The 15,465-nt window shown below is 46.3% G+C and overlaps 1 protein-coding gene across 1 annotated transcript in view; it reads left to right on the forward strand.

Moving 5' to 3' along the window:
* The window catches only part of LOC138285693 (polymeric immunoglobulin receptor-like), a 164,025-nt gene extending 148,854 nt beyond the window's left edge, over window positions 1-15,171 (forward strand). The window contains exons 6-7 of the mRNA XM_069226397.1: window positions 14,188-14,247; window positions 14,741-15,171. Coding sequence (XP_069082498.1) covers window positions 14,188-14,247; window positions 14,741-14,946 — 266 coding nt within the window. The 3' untranslated portion in view covers window positions 14,947-15,171. The remainder of the gene's footprint in view (window positions 1-14,187; window positions 14,248-14,740) is intronic.
* The last annotated feature ends 294 nt before the right edge of the window (window positions 15,172-15,465 follow it).

Genomic DNA, 15,465 nt, shown 5'->3' on the forward strand with positions numbered 1-15,465 from the left:
CAAATATTTACATTGCTGACACCTTATTAGTGATATGTGTATTACTAACACCTACAACTTTTTGTCCCGAGAGAGTTACATTGAGGACCTCCATTGGTTTAACTGTGGAGTGAGTAGCACCAGCATCAATTAAAAACTATACAGAGTGACCAGTCACCTCACCCTCTACATATGGGTCACTCTGGTCTACTTCTAGGACTGCACCAATCTAGCAATCCTCCTCCTCCCTCAAGCACCTTCATTGTGCCTGCATTTGGCTTGCTCGTGTAGAAATGCGGATTGTAGATGCAAATTGCTGAAAATTATTGAAGGATCAGTGAAGGATTTTGCTAAAAATGAGGATTCATTCAAAATCCCGCATTTTTATTCATTATCATTATCACTCATCACTAGGGCTCTAGGCCACTTTCTATTGTACTTCCTTTGATTTTGCATGCTATGCACAGAGGATTCCTTGCCTGGGGCAGCTGACTGAGGCATCCCTTTATATGCCATATGAATCATGCTTGTTGCATCTGTGGAACCATTTGTGACTCATTTTGCATTTGTACTCCCATTTTCAAAGAAAGATTTTCCTGCAGATATGACAAGGTATAGACTTTTAACTGCATATTAATGTTAGAATTAGCTATATTTGAATTATTGACAAAACCTCTTCCATGACCTTGAGAATCAACCTGTGAAAATGTAGCTACTTTCTGAACCAAATGAAAATCATCATTCTGCACACCATCTCCTTGGATATCCAAATGTGCACCTAAAATAGAATCTGAACCAAAACTAGGATTTCATAGTATGGAATGGTTTCCTTTCTTGATAACTTTTGAAAATGCTTCGTCTGTGCAACTATCATCCTCTGCTTTCCTTCAAAACAATCAGTACAATACTTGGCATATTACAAAATCACATCAAGAGACTTTCCTTGCCAACACATCACATTCTACTGAATATGAGAACTAATCTCTGGACACAGTCTCAACACAAAAGCTGAAACAAATCAACTAACCCCTTCTTTTGTCTTCTGTACAGTCAATATATTTGCATTAATCTCTCATAGTATGCATGCATTGATTCGTATGGATACTATGACACGTTCAAAAGTGCAATCACCAATTTATATTAATCTAGCACAATAGGAGATGGACCATTCTAAGGAGAAACCCTTGGAGTTCTTCATCTAGCCAATTCACAACAGCCTTGTCCTCCAGTCACAAATCTTTAGGCATGTTAATCACAATCATTGCTTTCAAATCAATACAAAGAACCTTTGAAATCTACCCAGTTGTTTCTAACTCTGTATATAACTTATTGGGTTCTTCTCTAAGCCTTGGAAAATTGTTTGTAAATGTCAAAGGATAAGACCTTGTCTATGGCACAAGAACATATGCATCTCCATGTACTTCTCTGAAAGGAAATCCTGCCAGCACTTTACACTCAGAATCACTCATGCTGGTGATCTTTCCTTTTTCTTCTTTCATTTAAGTATGGTTTTCCCCTTTTTTCAGCCTTTTTTCTTTGTGTCAAATTCTTCTAATTGTCTATGATTGTTGTTCATTCTTCCACATGCATTCTCAAACTAGCACACATCATTTCTCGTATCTCACTGTCACTCTGTTCCATTCTATAATTTCAGCACAGTCTCTTTTTGTACAAATCTACTTAAATCCACTCAAAGTTCATCTGACAATTTGTCAAGTGTGTCATATGCTGCTTCTTTACTCAAATATTATAGTTCTTCTTCATTCTGGGTCAGTACTCTGTCTTTATTATCCAACATTATCAATTTCTTCTGGCTCACTGAGTGCTGATCCCACTATAGCACTTGTACTTGGACCTGGCAAAACAGGACTTGGTTCTCCAGCTCCTCTTTCTTGTACTTGCCGACGTTGATCATCATTATACGGAGGTGGTCTCGAATTCAACAAACCATCCGGAGTGCCCATGTGTATGCCTGATATTGATGTCCCTGAAAAGGTGGCAGGGTCAAAAACATCTCATCCTTAAACATGATCTGCACTGTTGTAGACTGTTTAGTAACTAACACTAAAGTTTTCTAATGTGAAGTGGTCAGAATCTGCAACCAATAAAGACAGTATTTCCAAAGCTACTGATGGGTGGCTCCCCAAAGTGGGAGGACTAGTTCTGGAACATGTATCTGATAAGCAAGTCTTTGGACTCTCCTGCACACCACCTGTTCTGGTTTTTGTGGCTGAAGGCATTTAAACAGTAATTTTGCCACTGTTGCTTAGTGCAAAGAAAAATAGGAATGTGTGGCAGGAGCACATCAAACAACTTTATGTGGCTGATTATGCTAAGCAAACTGCCATCAATACAGAGGTGCCTTCAGAGTAGAACTGTACATCCTCTCTCTACTCTGGAGGAACTACACCATGAGGGGTACAGCCAAGATGAGCCCGATTCTCGAGACTGAGGAGCCTACTGTGTCTTCAGATATATTGTAAATCTCAGTGAGTGAACATAATACTGTAGTGTCAACTATTGCAACCTCTGTTGTGTTTTATGATGAGCCTCCAACAGAACCAACACTTGTTTGAAATGATAATTACAAGAAATTGTGCTATATGAAAATGACTCTGAAGCGGATTTTGAAAGAAGTAAGATAATAATCCCTTCTCCAGCCAAGCAACATTATAAGGTAATTTTTGCTTGCTGTTGGTTTTGTGACATATACCTTTCTCCACCATGGTCATATATCTGGATTGCTACTGGACTTCTGACTATTTTAATGTGGATCATAATATTGATTATAATTTTACTTATTATGTATGACAACTACATCCCTGATAAAAGTGTTTTTTTACAGTGGTAAAGAATTCCAGCTGCATTCTTCTTCTCACAAAGCACACATTGTTTAGGAAAAGATTCCTCATAAGAATATGGGTCTGAATGAAATAATTTAAATCCTGTATGTTTTTAAATAATCACTATATTACATTAATTACATTATAATACCTGGCCACTTTGCAAATTCTTGGCACATAAATGCTGTTAAAAAACTGATGCCAGATTCAAACCCTTGTGCCTCTTTAGATAATAAAGATATTTATTTAAATGCCTATATCACCAGTAGCTATTTTATTTTCATAATTATGGACACCATTACATTTGTAAATCAAACAGCTCCAGAGAAATATATAATTAGATAGTGGAAGCATTGTTGGACTCTGCCCATAAATAGTCCCAGAAATAACAATTGTCTGACTGATCTGCCTCTCAGTATTCTTCAGAATCAAAAAAATGTGATCACCAATCACAGATTACTTTATTCTACACACTTTATTGACTCACTTGCAATCCACATTTATGCATATTGGAAAGAAAATATAAATACAAAAGTATTTGGGGGTACCAAATTCTTCTAAATTAAAGGTACAGAATCTCTATTTACAGCATGCGTGATTGTCAGAGAAATAATGGTTTTGAAGACAAGTAAACCAGCAACATGTATGGTCTTGGAATATACTATTGACCTAAAGACACCACCTATTCCAAAAATTAATTTAACACAATTTTCATATTAGCAATGGAAGGAAAACACTACTGATGCTGAATTCAACTATATGATGCAACATGGAACTTATAATTTGATTGCATTTAATTCAGATGGAATTGCCCTGTGGTCAATAATATGAATGTGTGTATGAACATGTTTGTCCCCAAAGTTACTGGTCCATTACAAAATAAACCAGACCTCCAACACAGCATTTATTCCCCAATGACAGTAACCATGTACACTATTGGCAAGTTATGTTAAAGATAGTTTAAGTTATGTGAAGAACACCTGTCAAAAACTAGTGGCGGCATGGAGTGCTTTGTGGGTCTAAATGCCATAACAAATAAATTATGTATATCTACTATATACTTTTACAAAAGAAAAACAATGATGCTCAGAAAAAGAAACTAGAAAAAGAATTAGGTAAACTGACGAAGAAATAATACAGACCAAGTATTTGTAATGGTTTTCAAACACTCTTAAAATGAGTATACACAATTATGACTATTATTTCTTTAAATTTCTTCTGCCCTTAATCTTCTGAAACAAAATCTTGCAACAAGGAAACGCTCAGATGTGAAATATTGCACAAATAAGTTATTGGTCATTTTAAACTTTGAAGGTTAATAAGGTGACTTTGGAAGCTCATAAACAAAAGTTCTTTGTTTTACCCTTTTAATTTGAACCTAAGGCAGAGTGTATCCCATTATTGTGGCAGAAGGCCCATGTCTAATATGGCTCTTCTGAGGAACAATCTGCTTGCCAATTAATGTCTTTCATTCTTATTATTGTCAGAAACACACATCCTTAGGTTGGTATGAAAATCCACAAAAACTCCTTTACTCATGATTGGAAATTCCCATTGGAGTTAATTTGCTGTACAACAATCAATCTTACATTCCAAAGCATATCTGTAAGCACAAACCTGCTACGACATTCACTCCTCTGCAACTCTATCACTCTGCACAGGGTTAATAACATCTTCGAGCTCAGTCGTGCTGGTAAACTACTTACAGCACTTGCTCCATTCATTCCCTCTTATCTTGCTGTCCTCAGGGATGGGTACTATCTAAATAGAGCATAGCAAATCTGCTGTGGGATTAATCCAGGTTTTACCTTTATGTAACTGTTCAGAAAACAATGAAATGTGTAGGGGCTGTTTCTGCTTTGGGCGTTCTAGAACTGCACCACTCTGAGATGCCTACATCTTCTCAACAACACATATTTGATATTTAGCAATATGATCTCTTGAAAACCGTTGCTGATGTCCACTATAGGACAGAGACACTACCACGATCATGGTTTTGGATTTTGCAGGCTGCACCCTATGCATGAGGCCAGATGTCATTACCACTCATAGATCGCACCCTTTCTCATTTATCGCAGGGTAGGATTGGATGCGAGAGCAGTAAGGGAGAGTTAGCACCGTTTCCTTGGTAATGGTAAGCAGTAATGCTAAACATGCATTGGGTATATTGTGCTGAGATGCCTAGCATCGCTGAACTTTCCGGCTGTTTATTTATATTATGAAACATATTCATAGCAAATTTAATTGACACCATGATTGCTCAAGCTTGATCAGCCTCGTAGGCAATGAGTCATAGGAGAATAATTCTTTTAGAGGCATTGACAAAATTTTATGACTTGAGTGATTTGTGTATGTAAAGTATCACTGAATAAAACATTTTGAAAAGAAAACATTGGAAGCTATATTTTATAGTCTCTTCCGCCAGTATCGCTCAAACAGTAGTCAGTCAGTGACAGAGATCACCAACTTCAAAAGAGTTTGCAGATGTTTTGATGATATTTGGTTTAACTTGTGATTACGTGCTTACCACAGATGTTAAACAAATTAATGTTGTAAAATTATGCAAAATGAGCAGTAGGTGGAAATATACCTTCCTAAAAGGGCTTTTCCGCTGGATGATGTACATGCCTAGAAATAGGGTTACATTATTCTGAAATGATTAAAGAAGTTGATGACCATTTAAAACATTGTAATATCAGTAAAAGGCCATCGCACTTTGGATTTACTTTCATATAAAGACATCCTGTTCTTTCATTGAGATGGAAGATCCTAGTACTGTGCGCCTAAACTGCAGATTGGGTGTTTTTCAAAAGCAACAGTAAGAAATACTGAAAAGAGGATTAGGAAGATGATCCACAACTGAGTTTTCAGTACTAGAATTAAGAAAGGTGATGGGTTGTTTTGGTGGGTTGAGCTCTCACTGTTGTCCTCCATTGGTGACCAGGTGGTTACCTCTTAATTTTGGCAGTGGTTTATGAGCACTTTTTCCTCCAGAACAAGGATCTTTTACATATATTGTATATATTGGGGCTCTTAATATAACATGGTGATTGAAAGGAATAAGCACTTATGATGTCCAATAGAATACTTAATCAATCAATCAATCAATCAATCACATTTATAAAGCGCGCTACTCACCCATAAGGGTCTCAAGGCGCTGGGGGGGAGGGGGTCAGTGCTCGAAGAGCCAGGTCTTGAGCTGCCTTCTGAAGGGGAGGTGTTCGGGTATGGCGCGAAGGTGACTGGGCAGGGAGTTCCAGGTCTTCGCTGCCAGAAAAGAGAAGGATTTTCCTCTGGCGGTGGTTTTGCGGATGCGGGGAACGGCTGCCAAGGCCTGACCGGTGGAGCGCAGAGTGCGCAGAGGAGTGTAGAAGGAGACGCGGGAGTTGATGAGTTTGGGTCCGAGGTTGTAGAGGGCTTTGTGTGCGTGGGTGAGGAGTCTGAAGGTGATCCTCTTGTTGACCGGGAGCCAATGGAGTTTTCTCAGGTGTCCGGAGATGTGGTGGTGGCGAGGTATGTCCAGGATGAGTCGTGCTGCGGCGTTCTGGATCCGTTGAAGTTTCCTCTGCAGCTTGGTGGTGATGCCGGCGTACAGAGTGTTCCCGTAGTCCAGGCGGCTGGTGATGAGGGCGTGGGTGACGGTCTTCCTGGTGTCGATGGGGATCCAGCGGAAGATCTTGCGGAGCATGCAGAGGGTGTTGAAGCACGCTGAGGTCACCGAGTTGACCTGTCTGGTCATCGAGAGGGAGGAGTCCAGGATGAAGCCGAGGTTGCGTGCGTGGTTGGTCGGTTGGGGAGTGCTGCCTAGGGCGGGGGGCCACCAGGAGTTGTCCCATGCGGAGGGGGTAGGGCCGAGGATGAGGACCTCCGTTTTATCTGTGTTCAGTTTCAGTCGGCTGTCTGTCATCCAGGTCGCTACTTCCTTCATGCCATCGTGCAGTCTGGTCCTTGCTGATGTGGGGTTGTTGGTGAGGGATAAGATGAGCTGGGTGTCGTCGGCGTAGGATATGATGTCGAGTCCGTGTTTGCGTGCGATGTTTGCCAGGGGGGTCATGTAGACGTTGAATAGGGTGGGGCTGAGGGAGGATCCTTGGGGTACGCCGCAGATGATCTCCGTGGCTGCGGATCTGAAGGGGGGGAGGCGGACTCTCTGGGTCCTTCCGGAGAGGAAGGAGATGACCCATTCCAGGGCCTTGCCTCTGATGCCGGCGCTGCAGAGGCGGTCTATCAGGGTGCGGTGGCAGACCGTGTCGAAGGCTGCAGAGAGATCCAGGAGAATGAGGGCCACGGTTTCACCCTTGTCGGTCAGGGCTCGGATGTAGTCCGTGGCTGCGATGAGGGCGGTTTCGGTGCTGTGGTTGGCCCTGAATCCGAACTGAGTGGAGTCGAGGGAGTCGGAGGTTTCCAGGGCGGCGGTGAGTTGAGCGTTGACGATTTTCTCAATCACTTTGGCGGGGAACGGTAGGAGGGAGATAGGCCGGAAGTTTTTGAGTTCGGTGGGGTCTGCTGTAGGTTTCTTTAAGAGGGCGTTGAGTTCTGCGTGTTTCCAGCTTTCAGGGAAGGTAGCGGTGGTGAGGGAGGCGTTGATGACGTCTCGGAGGTGGGGTGCGATGATGTTGTCGGCCTTGTTGTAAATGTGGTGAGGACAGGGGTCGGAGGGTGATCCCGAGTGGATCGAGTTCATGACGCGGGTGGTTTCCTCGGTGGTGGTAGGGTTCCAGGCGAGGATGGTGGAGATGTCGTTTGCGGCTTCCGGGGGCGGGTTCATGTTGGTGGTCGTGAAGCTGTTGTAGATGTCGGCGATCTTACGGTGGAAGAAGGTCGCGAGGGAGTCGCAGAGGTCCTGTGAGGGAGGGATGGGGTTGGTTTCTGCGTCCGGGTTGGAGAGCTCTTTGACGATGCCAAATAGTTCCTTGCTGTTGTGGGTGTTGTTGTCAAGTCTGATCTGGTAGGCTGTTTTTCGTGCGGTGCGGAGGCGTTGGTGGTGTTGGCGGGTGGTGTCCTTGAGAGCTGTCAGGTTTTCCTCTGTCGGGTTGAGGCGCCATGTCTTCTCGCGGAGGCGGCATTCTTTCTTGGAGTTTTTGAGTTCGGTGGTGAACCAGGAGTTTTTCTTGTGGTTGTTGGTGTTGGTTTGGGTCTTCAGAGGGGCCAGGAGGTTGGCGCAGTCGGAGATCCAGTTGGTGAGGTTGTTGGCGGCCTCGTTGGGGTTGCTGGTGCTGGTGGGTTGGTTCAGGGAGAGCGTTGCTGCGAGTTGTTCTGTGGTGATTCGGTTCCAGTGTCTTTTTGGTGGTTGCCGGGTGTGGTGATGCACGGTGGTTTTCTTGAAGCTGAAGTGGACGCAGCTGTGGTCCGACCATGTGAGTTCGGTGGTGTGGCTGAAGGTGATGTGTTTGCTTGAGGAGAAGATGGGGTCGAGCGTGTGTCCGGCGTAGTGGCTGGGGGTGTTGACCAGTTGTTTCAGTCCCAGGTTGGCGAGGTTGTCTAGAACGGCGGTGGTGTTGTTGTCGGTGTGGTTCTCCAGGTGAAAGTTGAGGTCTCCTAGGAGGATGTAGTCGGTGGATGAGAGTGCGTGGGGGTTGATGAAGTCTGCGATGTCTTCGCTGAACTTGGTGCGGGGTCCTGGTGGTCTGTACATGAGGGTGCCTCTTAGGGTTGTCTTGGGGTCGATGTGGATCGCGAAGTGGAGGTGTTCGGCGTCGGGAAGTGAGTTGTCGGTGTGGGTCGAGATGCTGATGGAGCTTTTGTGTGCGATGGCGATGCCTCCTCCGGTGCGGTTGAAGCGGTCTCTCCGGATGATTTTGTAGCCGTCGGGGATGGCGTTGGCGATGTCGGGTGCCGAGGAGGGGTTCATCCAGGTCTCGGTGAGGAAGGCGATGTCTGGGTTCGTTGAGTTAATGAGGTTCCACAGTTCAATGGCGTGCCTGTGGACGGAGCGGGTGTTGACCAGGATGCATTCGAGGTTGCTTCCGGGGGCGTCGTTCTTGGTGGTGGCGGTGTGGGTCCGTAGGCAGGTGAAGCGGCAGTTGCTGCAGGTGAAGGGTCCGTGAGTTCGTTTCGGGGTGGCGCGGTAGCAGCCCGGCGCGCGGCCGGGGTTGAGGTTGGCGAGGGTGGCGGAGTCATAGGTCAAGCGGGGGCGCGGGGGCCAGGGGTTCGGGCGCTGGGCGCGGTCCAGGCGCGGACGGGCGCAGACGGGCTTGCCTTAGGCGCGCCGTCCGCTGCGCGGCCTCGCAGCGGCCGCCATTTAAGGGGTAGGTGGGGAGGCGGGGTCAGCTGGGAGGCGGGAGGTGGGCGGGCAGGGGAGCTGGAAGTGGCAAAAAAGAGCGGAAAAAAAAAGCGGCAAAAAAGAGCGGCAAAAAACGGCGGGAAAAGCGCGGTAGGAGCGGCGGGAAAAAGCGGCAAGACGGCGAAAAGGGAACAAGAGCCTACTAAAATCTACTAAAAAGGAGGGGCTGAGAGGGGAGGACGGCGCACGGCACTCGGGGGCACACGCACGGGATACAAGGAGAGAAAAGGGAATTTCAGTCACTCGGGGGCACACGCACGGGATACAAGGAGAGAAAAGGGATTTTTAGTCAGCACCAGCACAAGCACAAGCACTCGGGGTACACGGGCAAGAAGGGGGGAGCACACTCACAGGAGAGGAAGGCAGTCAGGGACTGGAGGCACTGCGTGAGCAGGGGAGCGACCTACCCGAGGGTCAGTGGTCGCTACCTCTGCCTCGCAGCGGCCGCCATTTAAGGGGTAGGTGGGGAGGCGGGGTCAGCTGGGAGGCGGGAGGTAGGCGGGCAGGGGAGCTGGAAGCGGGAAAAAAGAGCGGCAAAAAAAGCGGCAAAAAAGAGCGGCAAAAAACGGCGGGAAAAGCGCGGTAGGAGCGGCGGGAAAAAGCGGCAAGACGGCGAAAAGGGAACAAGAGCCTACTAAAATCTACTAAAAAGGAGGGGCTGAGAGGGGAGGACGGCGTACGGCACTCGGGGGCACACGCACAGGATACAAGGAGAGAAAAGGGAATTTCAGTCACTCGGGGGCACACACACAGGATACAAGGAGAGAAAAGGGATTTTTAGTCAGCACCAGCACAAGCACAAGCACTCGGGGTACACGGGCAAGAAGGGGGGAGCACACTCACAGGAGAGGAAGGCAGTCAGGGACTGGAGGCGCTGCGTGAGCAGGGGAGCGACCTACCCGAGGGTCAGTGGTCGCTACCTCTGCCTCGCAGCGGCCGCCATTTAAGGGGTAGGTGGGGAGGCGGGGTCAGCTGGGAGGCGGGAGGTGGGCGGGCAGGGGAGCTGGAAGCGGGAAAAAAGAGCGGCAAAAAAAGCGGCAAAAAAGAGCGGCAAAAAACGGCGGGAAAAGCGCGGTAGGAGCGGCGGGAAAAAGCGGCAAGACGGCGAAAAGGGAACAAGAGCCTACTAAAATCTACTAAAAAGGAGGGGCTGAGAGGGGAGGACGGCGCACGGCACTCGGGGGCACACGCACGGGATACAAGGAGAGAAAAGGGAATTTCAGTCACTCGGGGGCACACGCACGGGATACAAGGAGAGAAAAGGGATTTTTAGTCAGCACCAGCACAAGCACAAGCACTCGGGGTACACGGGCAAGAAGGGGGGAGCACACTCACAGGAGAGGAAGGCAGTCAGGGACTGGAGGTGCTGCGTGAGCAGGGGAGCGACCTACCCGAGGGTCAGTGGTCGCTACCTCTGCCTCGCAGCGGCCGCCATTTAAGGGGTAGGTGGGGAGGCGGGGTCAGCTGGGAGGCGGGAGGTGGGCGGGCAGGGGAGCTGGAAGTGGGAAAAAAGAGCGGCAAAAAAAGGCGGCAAAAAAGAGCGGCAAAAAACGGCGGGAAAAGCGCGGTAGGAGCGGCGGGAAAAAGCGGCAAGACGGCGAAAAGGGAACAAGAGCCTACTAAAATCTACTAAAAAGGAGGGGCTGAGAGGGGAGGACGGCGCACGGCACTCGGGGGCACACGCACGGGATACAAGGAGAGAAAAGGGAATTTCAGTCACTCGGGGGCACACGCACGGGATACAAGGAGAGAAAAGGGATTTTCAGTCAGCACCAGCACAAGCACAAGCACTCGGGGTACACGGGCAAGAAGGGGGGAGCACACTCACAGGAGAGGAAGGCAGTCAGGGACTGGAGGCGCTGCGTGAGCAGGGGAGCGACCTACCCGAGGGTCAGTGGTCGCTACCTCTGCCTCGCAGCGGCCGCCATTTAAGGGGTAGGTGGGGAGGCGGGGTCAGCTGGGAGGCGGGAGGTGGGCGGGCAGGGGAGCTGGAAGCGGGAAAAAAGAGCGGCAAAAAAAGCGGCAAAAAAGAGCGGCAAAAAACTGCGGGAAAAGCGCGGTAGGAGCGGCGGGAAAAAGCGGCAAGACGGCGAAAAGGGAACAAGAACCTACTAAAATCTACTAAAAAGGAGGGGCTGAGAGGGGAGGACGGCGCACGGCACTCGGGGCACACGCACGGGATACAAGGAGAGAAAAGGGAATTTCAGTCACTCGGGGGCACACGCACGGGATACAAGGAGAGAAAAGGGTTCCGTCCAACCAGTGCTAAACAAAGCACATGCTCTTCACAGTGCTGGACAGCAGCTGTAACAAAATTAAGAAGAAAAGGTTTATTATTATTCACACTTGCATCCAGTAATGTTTTTTGAATGGCTTGTAGAAGTTAGTATTTTGAGAATGAAATCACACATTTCTAAGTCAATTCAATATGTGAGGAGGTCCATTTAAAGTCTAATAGACCTTGGGTCCCTCGGGCCCTCATTGCTTTGGATTGCAGTACACCCTGGTTTGGAGCCATTTGGAGCCGGCTCCTGTGTTGTCGCCGAGATCCCTGCTGGGCCGGCGGGCGGAAACTAGGTTTCTGCCGGCCGGCCCAGCGAGGATCTCCAAATGGCCACGGCGGGGTGCGGCCGCATTGGCGGCTGTCCGGTGGTCCAAATCTTGGCGGGTGGCTTCAGCCGCCCGCCAAGGTCATAATGAGGGCCAATGTGCCAGAGTGGGACAACTGGTGACAGTAGACTAGGTCCTAAGCACGATTTCAGGCCGACAGCGATGGAGAGCGGGTTGGATACAGTCATCAAGTTCAACCCAGTTGCCTATTTTATCTAGAGTCTTAGGGGCCGATTTACCTCCTGCACGGTAGAAACTGCACCTCCATTGTATCTTTACAACCAAGATAATGGCCCGCTTGCCCAATTTAGATGCGGGCGGATAATAGACTTAATCACTGCCGAGGCTACTCCGTCTCTGACGTCATTAGCCAGAGATCTGCTTTGCAGATTTTTCCCGGTCTTCCGGATATCTGAGTGTTAAAAACATTTCTAAGTCCCAGTTTTTCAGGGTTAGTAAAAGTCCATCTAATCACAACCAAGGGTTGCAGCGCCTCTGGAACAGCATTTGAGGGATAGGGCTCATTCCAGCAGAGGCCACCAGCAGGATCCGGGTCCTATCCAGTTTGAACTTGTGAGAAATTGGGTTGTTGATTGACTGTAGTGTGAACCCTGGTCAAGCAACAGACATATTCGCTGGCTGGTGAACCACAAAAAGTATTTATGAAGCACACAATTCATAATAAAGTGAAAACACAAAACAATAAAAATCCCTCACCAGTTTAGAAGAATAGCGCAAGATATAAGAAATACTTTTACACCAAAAGGACAAAAATCCAATCAATAGAACCAGAGTTATACATTTTTGCAGATTTCAGTGAGAAGAGCCTACAATTTTCAATTCAGCTCTACTGAGCCATTCCAAGGTTCCAGGACCTGATGGGTGCCACTTGGGGGTCAGGAGCTTACTCCAGCTGGATCTTGGAGCTGGTTATGATGGTTGGGAGCCTGTTAGGTCCATGTGGCACTGAACAGGAGGCCAGCAGACAAGCCCTTGGAGTCCCTTCATGAGTTCTGAGTTTAGGTACTGGTCTAAATCCCTCTGACTCAGGCAGGAGGGCAGCAGGGCTCCATGGCTGTAATCCAGCAAGGCAGCAGTCCACGAAGGCAGTATTCCAACAGGAGAATAATTCAGCAGCGTGTCACTCCTTTCAGCAGCACAGCAGTCCTTCCTGGCAGAGTCTCCACAGGTCCAGACGTATATTGAAGAGTGGGTCTGAGGGCCCTATTTTTAAACCTGGGGCCTCCTTTAAAGCCTTGGAGTAGTTTCTAGATGTTTCACTTTGAAGTGTTTGGAATTTCCTTATTCACCTGCCCTGGTTTGAAGCTGGGTGCAGTGACAATGAGGAGGTGTGTGAAGGAAGAGCACAGTCTATTCAACTGACGAATTGCCATAGATCATTTTTACTTCTTTGATGGCAAGAATAATGTTGACAATATTCTTGCCATCAATCACATTTTGAGAATAAGAAAGAACATAATTTTTCCATCACATTCCACTTTGTTTTTAGCTCTTAACGAAGGCTACCACAATAATAAACTAGTGAGGTAGGGGTCCTTAGTTAAATGTACCATTACACTCACTTCAGCTCAGGTGTACACCTACAAAATATCTTCACCATTGGCTTTGAATGGCAAACCCATCAAAATAACTCAGGCAAAGAGCCATCCTGGAGAGCCCTTTGGGCACTGCAGCACAGGTCCAAAGAGAAGCTGCCCAATGATGAAGCATGCCACCAGGTTCAGTGGGTGAGGGCTTTTGCTCCAAAATGTAAACATTCCCCCGACCTCATGTTCCTAAGGCAACACTAGTTGTGTTTACTGTTAGGTATTAATAGGAACTGCAGACTTTTTGTTTGAATAGCTGGCCCTTTACCACATCATTTTGGTAATCTCTAGCTGGTTGTGATGTCTTCAACAAATAGCTAGTGCTATTGTGGTCATTCCTGCATCATGCAGCTCTGATGAGAAATTTTACTATACACTTTTGAGTTCTACAAGCTTTTAAAACATTGCCAAAAACTCCAGAAAAAAACAACTAAGAACCAAAGGTAATACAGATACATAAATAATAAATATAAAAACACCTTTAGAAGACAATATTGAAAATGGCAAGATATTTGGTGTCCTATGAGCTGAGCTGTCCTTTAAAACCACTGCATCCATATAATTTTCCAGTTATAATTCTTCGGCGGAAGCAGCAAAAAAACACTGATAGACTAGTATATCAATAGTTTAAAGTACTGTATGAGCTCTAACCTGCATTAGAACTATTTCACATAAAATGGCTGCCTCTCTTAATGCACCTTTCAGGTCAGATGTGACACTGATTCTGTTTTTGATGAAAGATGCTATTGCTATATACTGGCTTCTCTACCTTATGTCTGCTCTCCTTCTGAAGAATGTTTCCTGACCCTTTGTGGCATTTAATCTCCCAGTTGAACCACTCTCCTCTCCTTATTTTCACTCTTAGATCCCTCAAAGCCACAGTCGACAGTAACACCATCAGTATCCGGAACCTCAGATGCAGCAGGTGAGGTCCTGAAGGTATTCACCTTAAAGTTTTTGGAATGGAACCTTGTGAAGAACAAAAGCATCTAGTAGTTTCCACCAGCAACAGCTCTCCTGGAGGTTGCAGGAGGCTTCAGTGTAGTAATGTTCACAACCCTATGGGCACTTTTAGCATGTTGGCCTACTGACCTACTCATGCAGGAATGTGCACAAACAGACATTGGGCGCAAATTTGCTCACACAGGAAAATTGCAGCTTATAATGAGAAATTTACATTTCAATAAATCTGCCTAGAAAGGTGAGTGCAGGCTTTGTGAATAGTTTGTACTACTAAGTGCAACTTTGTGCCCTGATACCTTTGTGAATAATGTATGTTTCTGTTTTTTAAATATTTTTTTTTACAACTCATGCCATTTAAAGACAACTGTTCAAAGTTTTAAAAATATCTGAAATTATTGAAAGTCTAGGAGCCATTGAGTAATAAATGGCTGACATTTGTTTTTCTAACCCTCTAGGTGCTGAGGAGAAGGAAGGCGGCTCTTCATTCTCTGTTTTCAATGCCATCCAAGTGGCTCAGATTGTAATCCTGCTTCTCATTGTAACAGTGACATCACTTCTGTGCAAACGTGGCACATTCCAAAGCAGGACTCCCGACTCTCCTGAATATGTAAACACCTCAATGGCCTTGGTCACTGGTGCACAATCACCTGAAATCGCCTGACTGATGCAGGCCCGAGAGGACTCATTCAAACTAAAATGGGATTCATGACCCATGAGCATTCCAAAGTGAACAGAACCTGCTTAGCTGCACTTTAATTTACACACATTTCTGCAGAACGTTCCAGAACAGGGGGAAATGTGTGAAATATGCCTCAGTGTTGTAAGAGTTTACATTGCTTTTTGGCTTTCTGCGCAATGTTTGAGGTAATAAAAATTAGATGCAAATTAAAATGCTGACAACTTTTCACCAAACCTTTCGGAGCAGTTGAGGTGTCAGTGCGTGGTCTCTGACACTTGTTTGCAATTAAACTTGTGCAAATTTCGGGTCACATAAAGAGCTATCTGATGAATTAAAATTGCAAACGGTGGCTGTTCAATAAATCTATACATTTGAATAACTGAAGCACATTAGGCTCCACAATGAAGACAGAGTGTGGTTAAGATTTCAAACCATAAAGGTTTACAGAAGACAAAATCATTGTTAGTATCAGTTCAACAATCAATATATGAATCAATTGAT

Source organism: Pleurodeles waltl, chromosome 1_1, assembly GCF_031143425.1.
Source record: "Pleurodeles waltl isolate 20211129_DDA chromosome 1_1, aPleWal1.hap1.20221129, whole genome shotgun sequence".
NCBI classification, from domain to species: Eukaryota; Metazoa; Chordata; class Amphibia; order Caudata; family Salamandridae; genus Pleurodeles; species Pleurodeles waltl.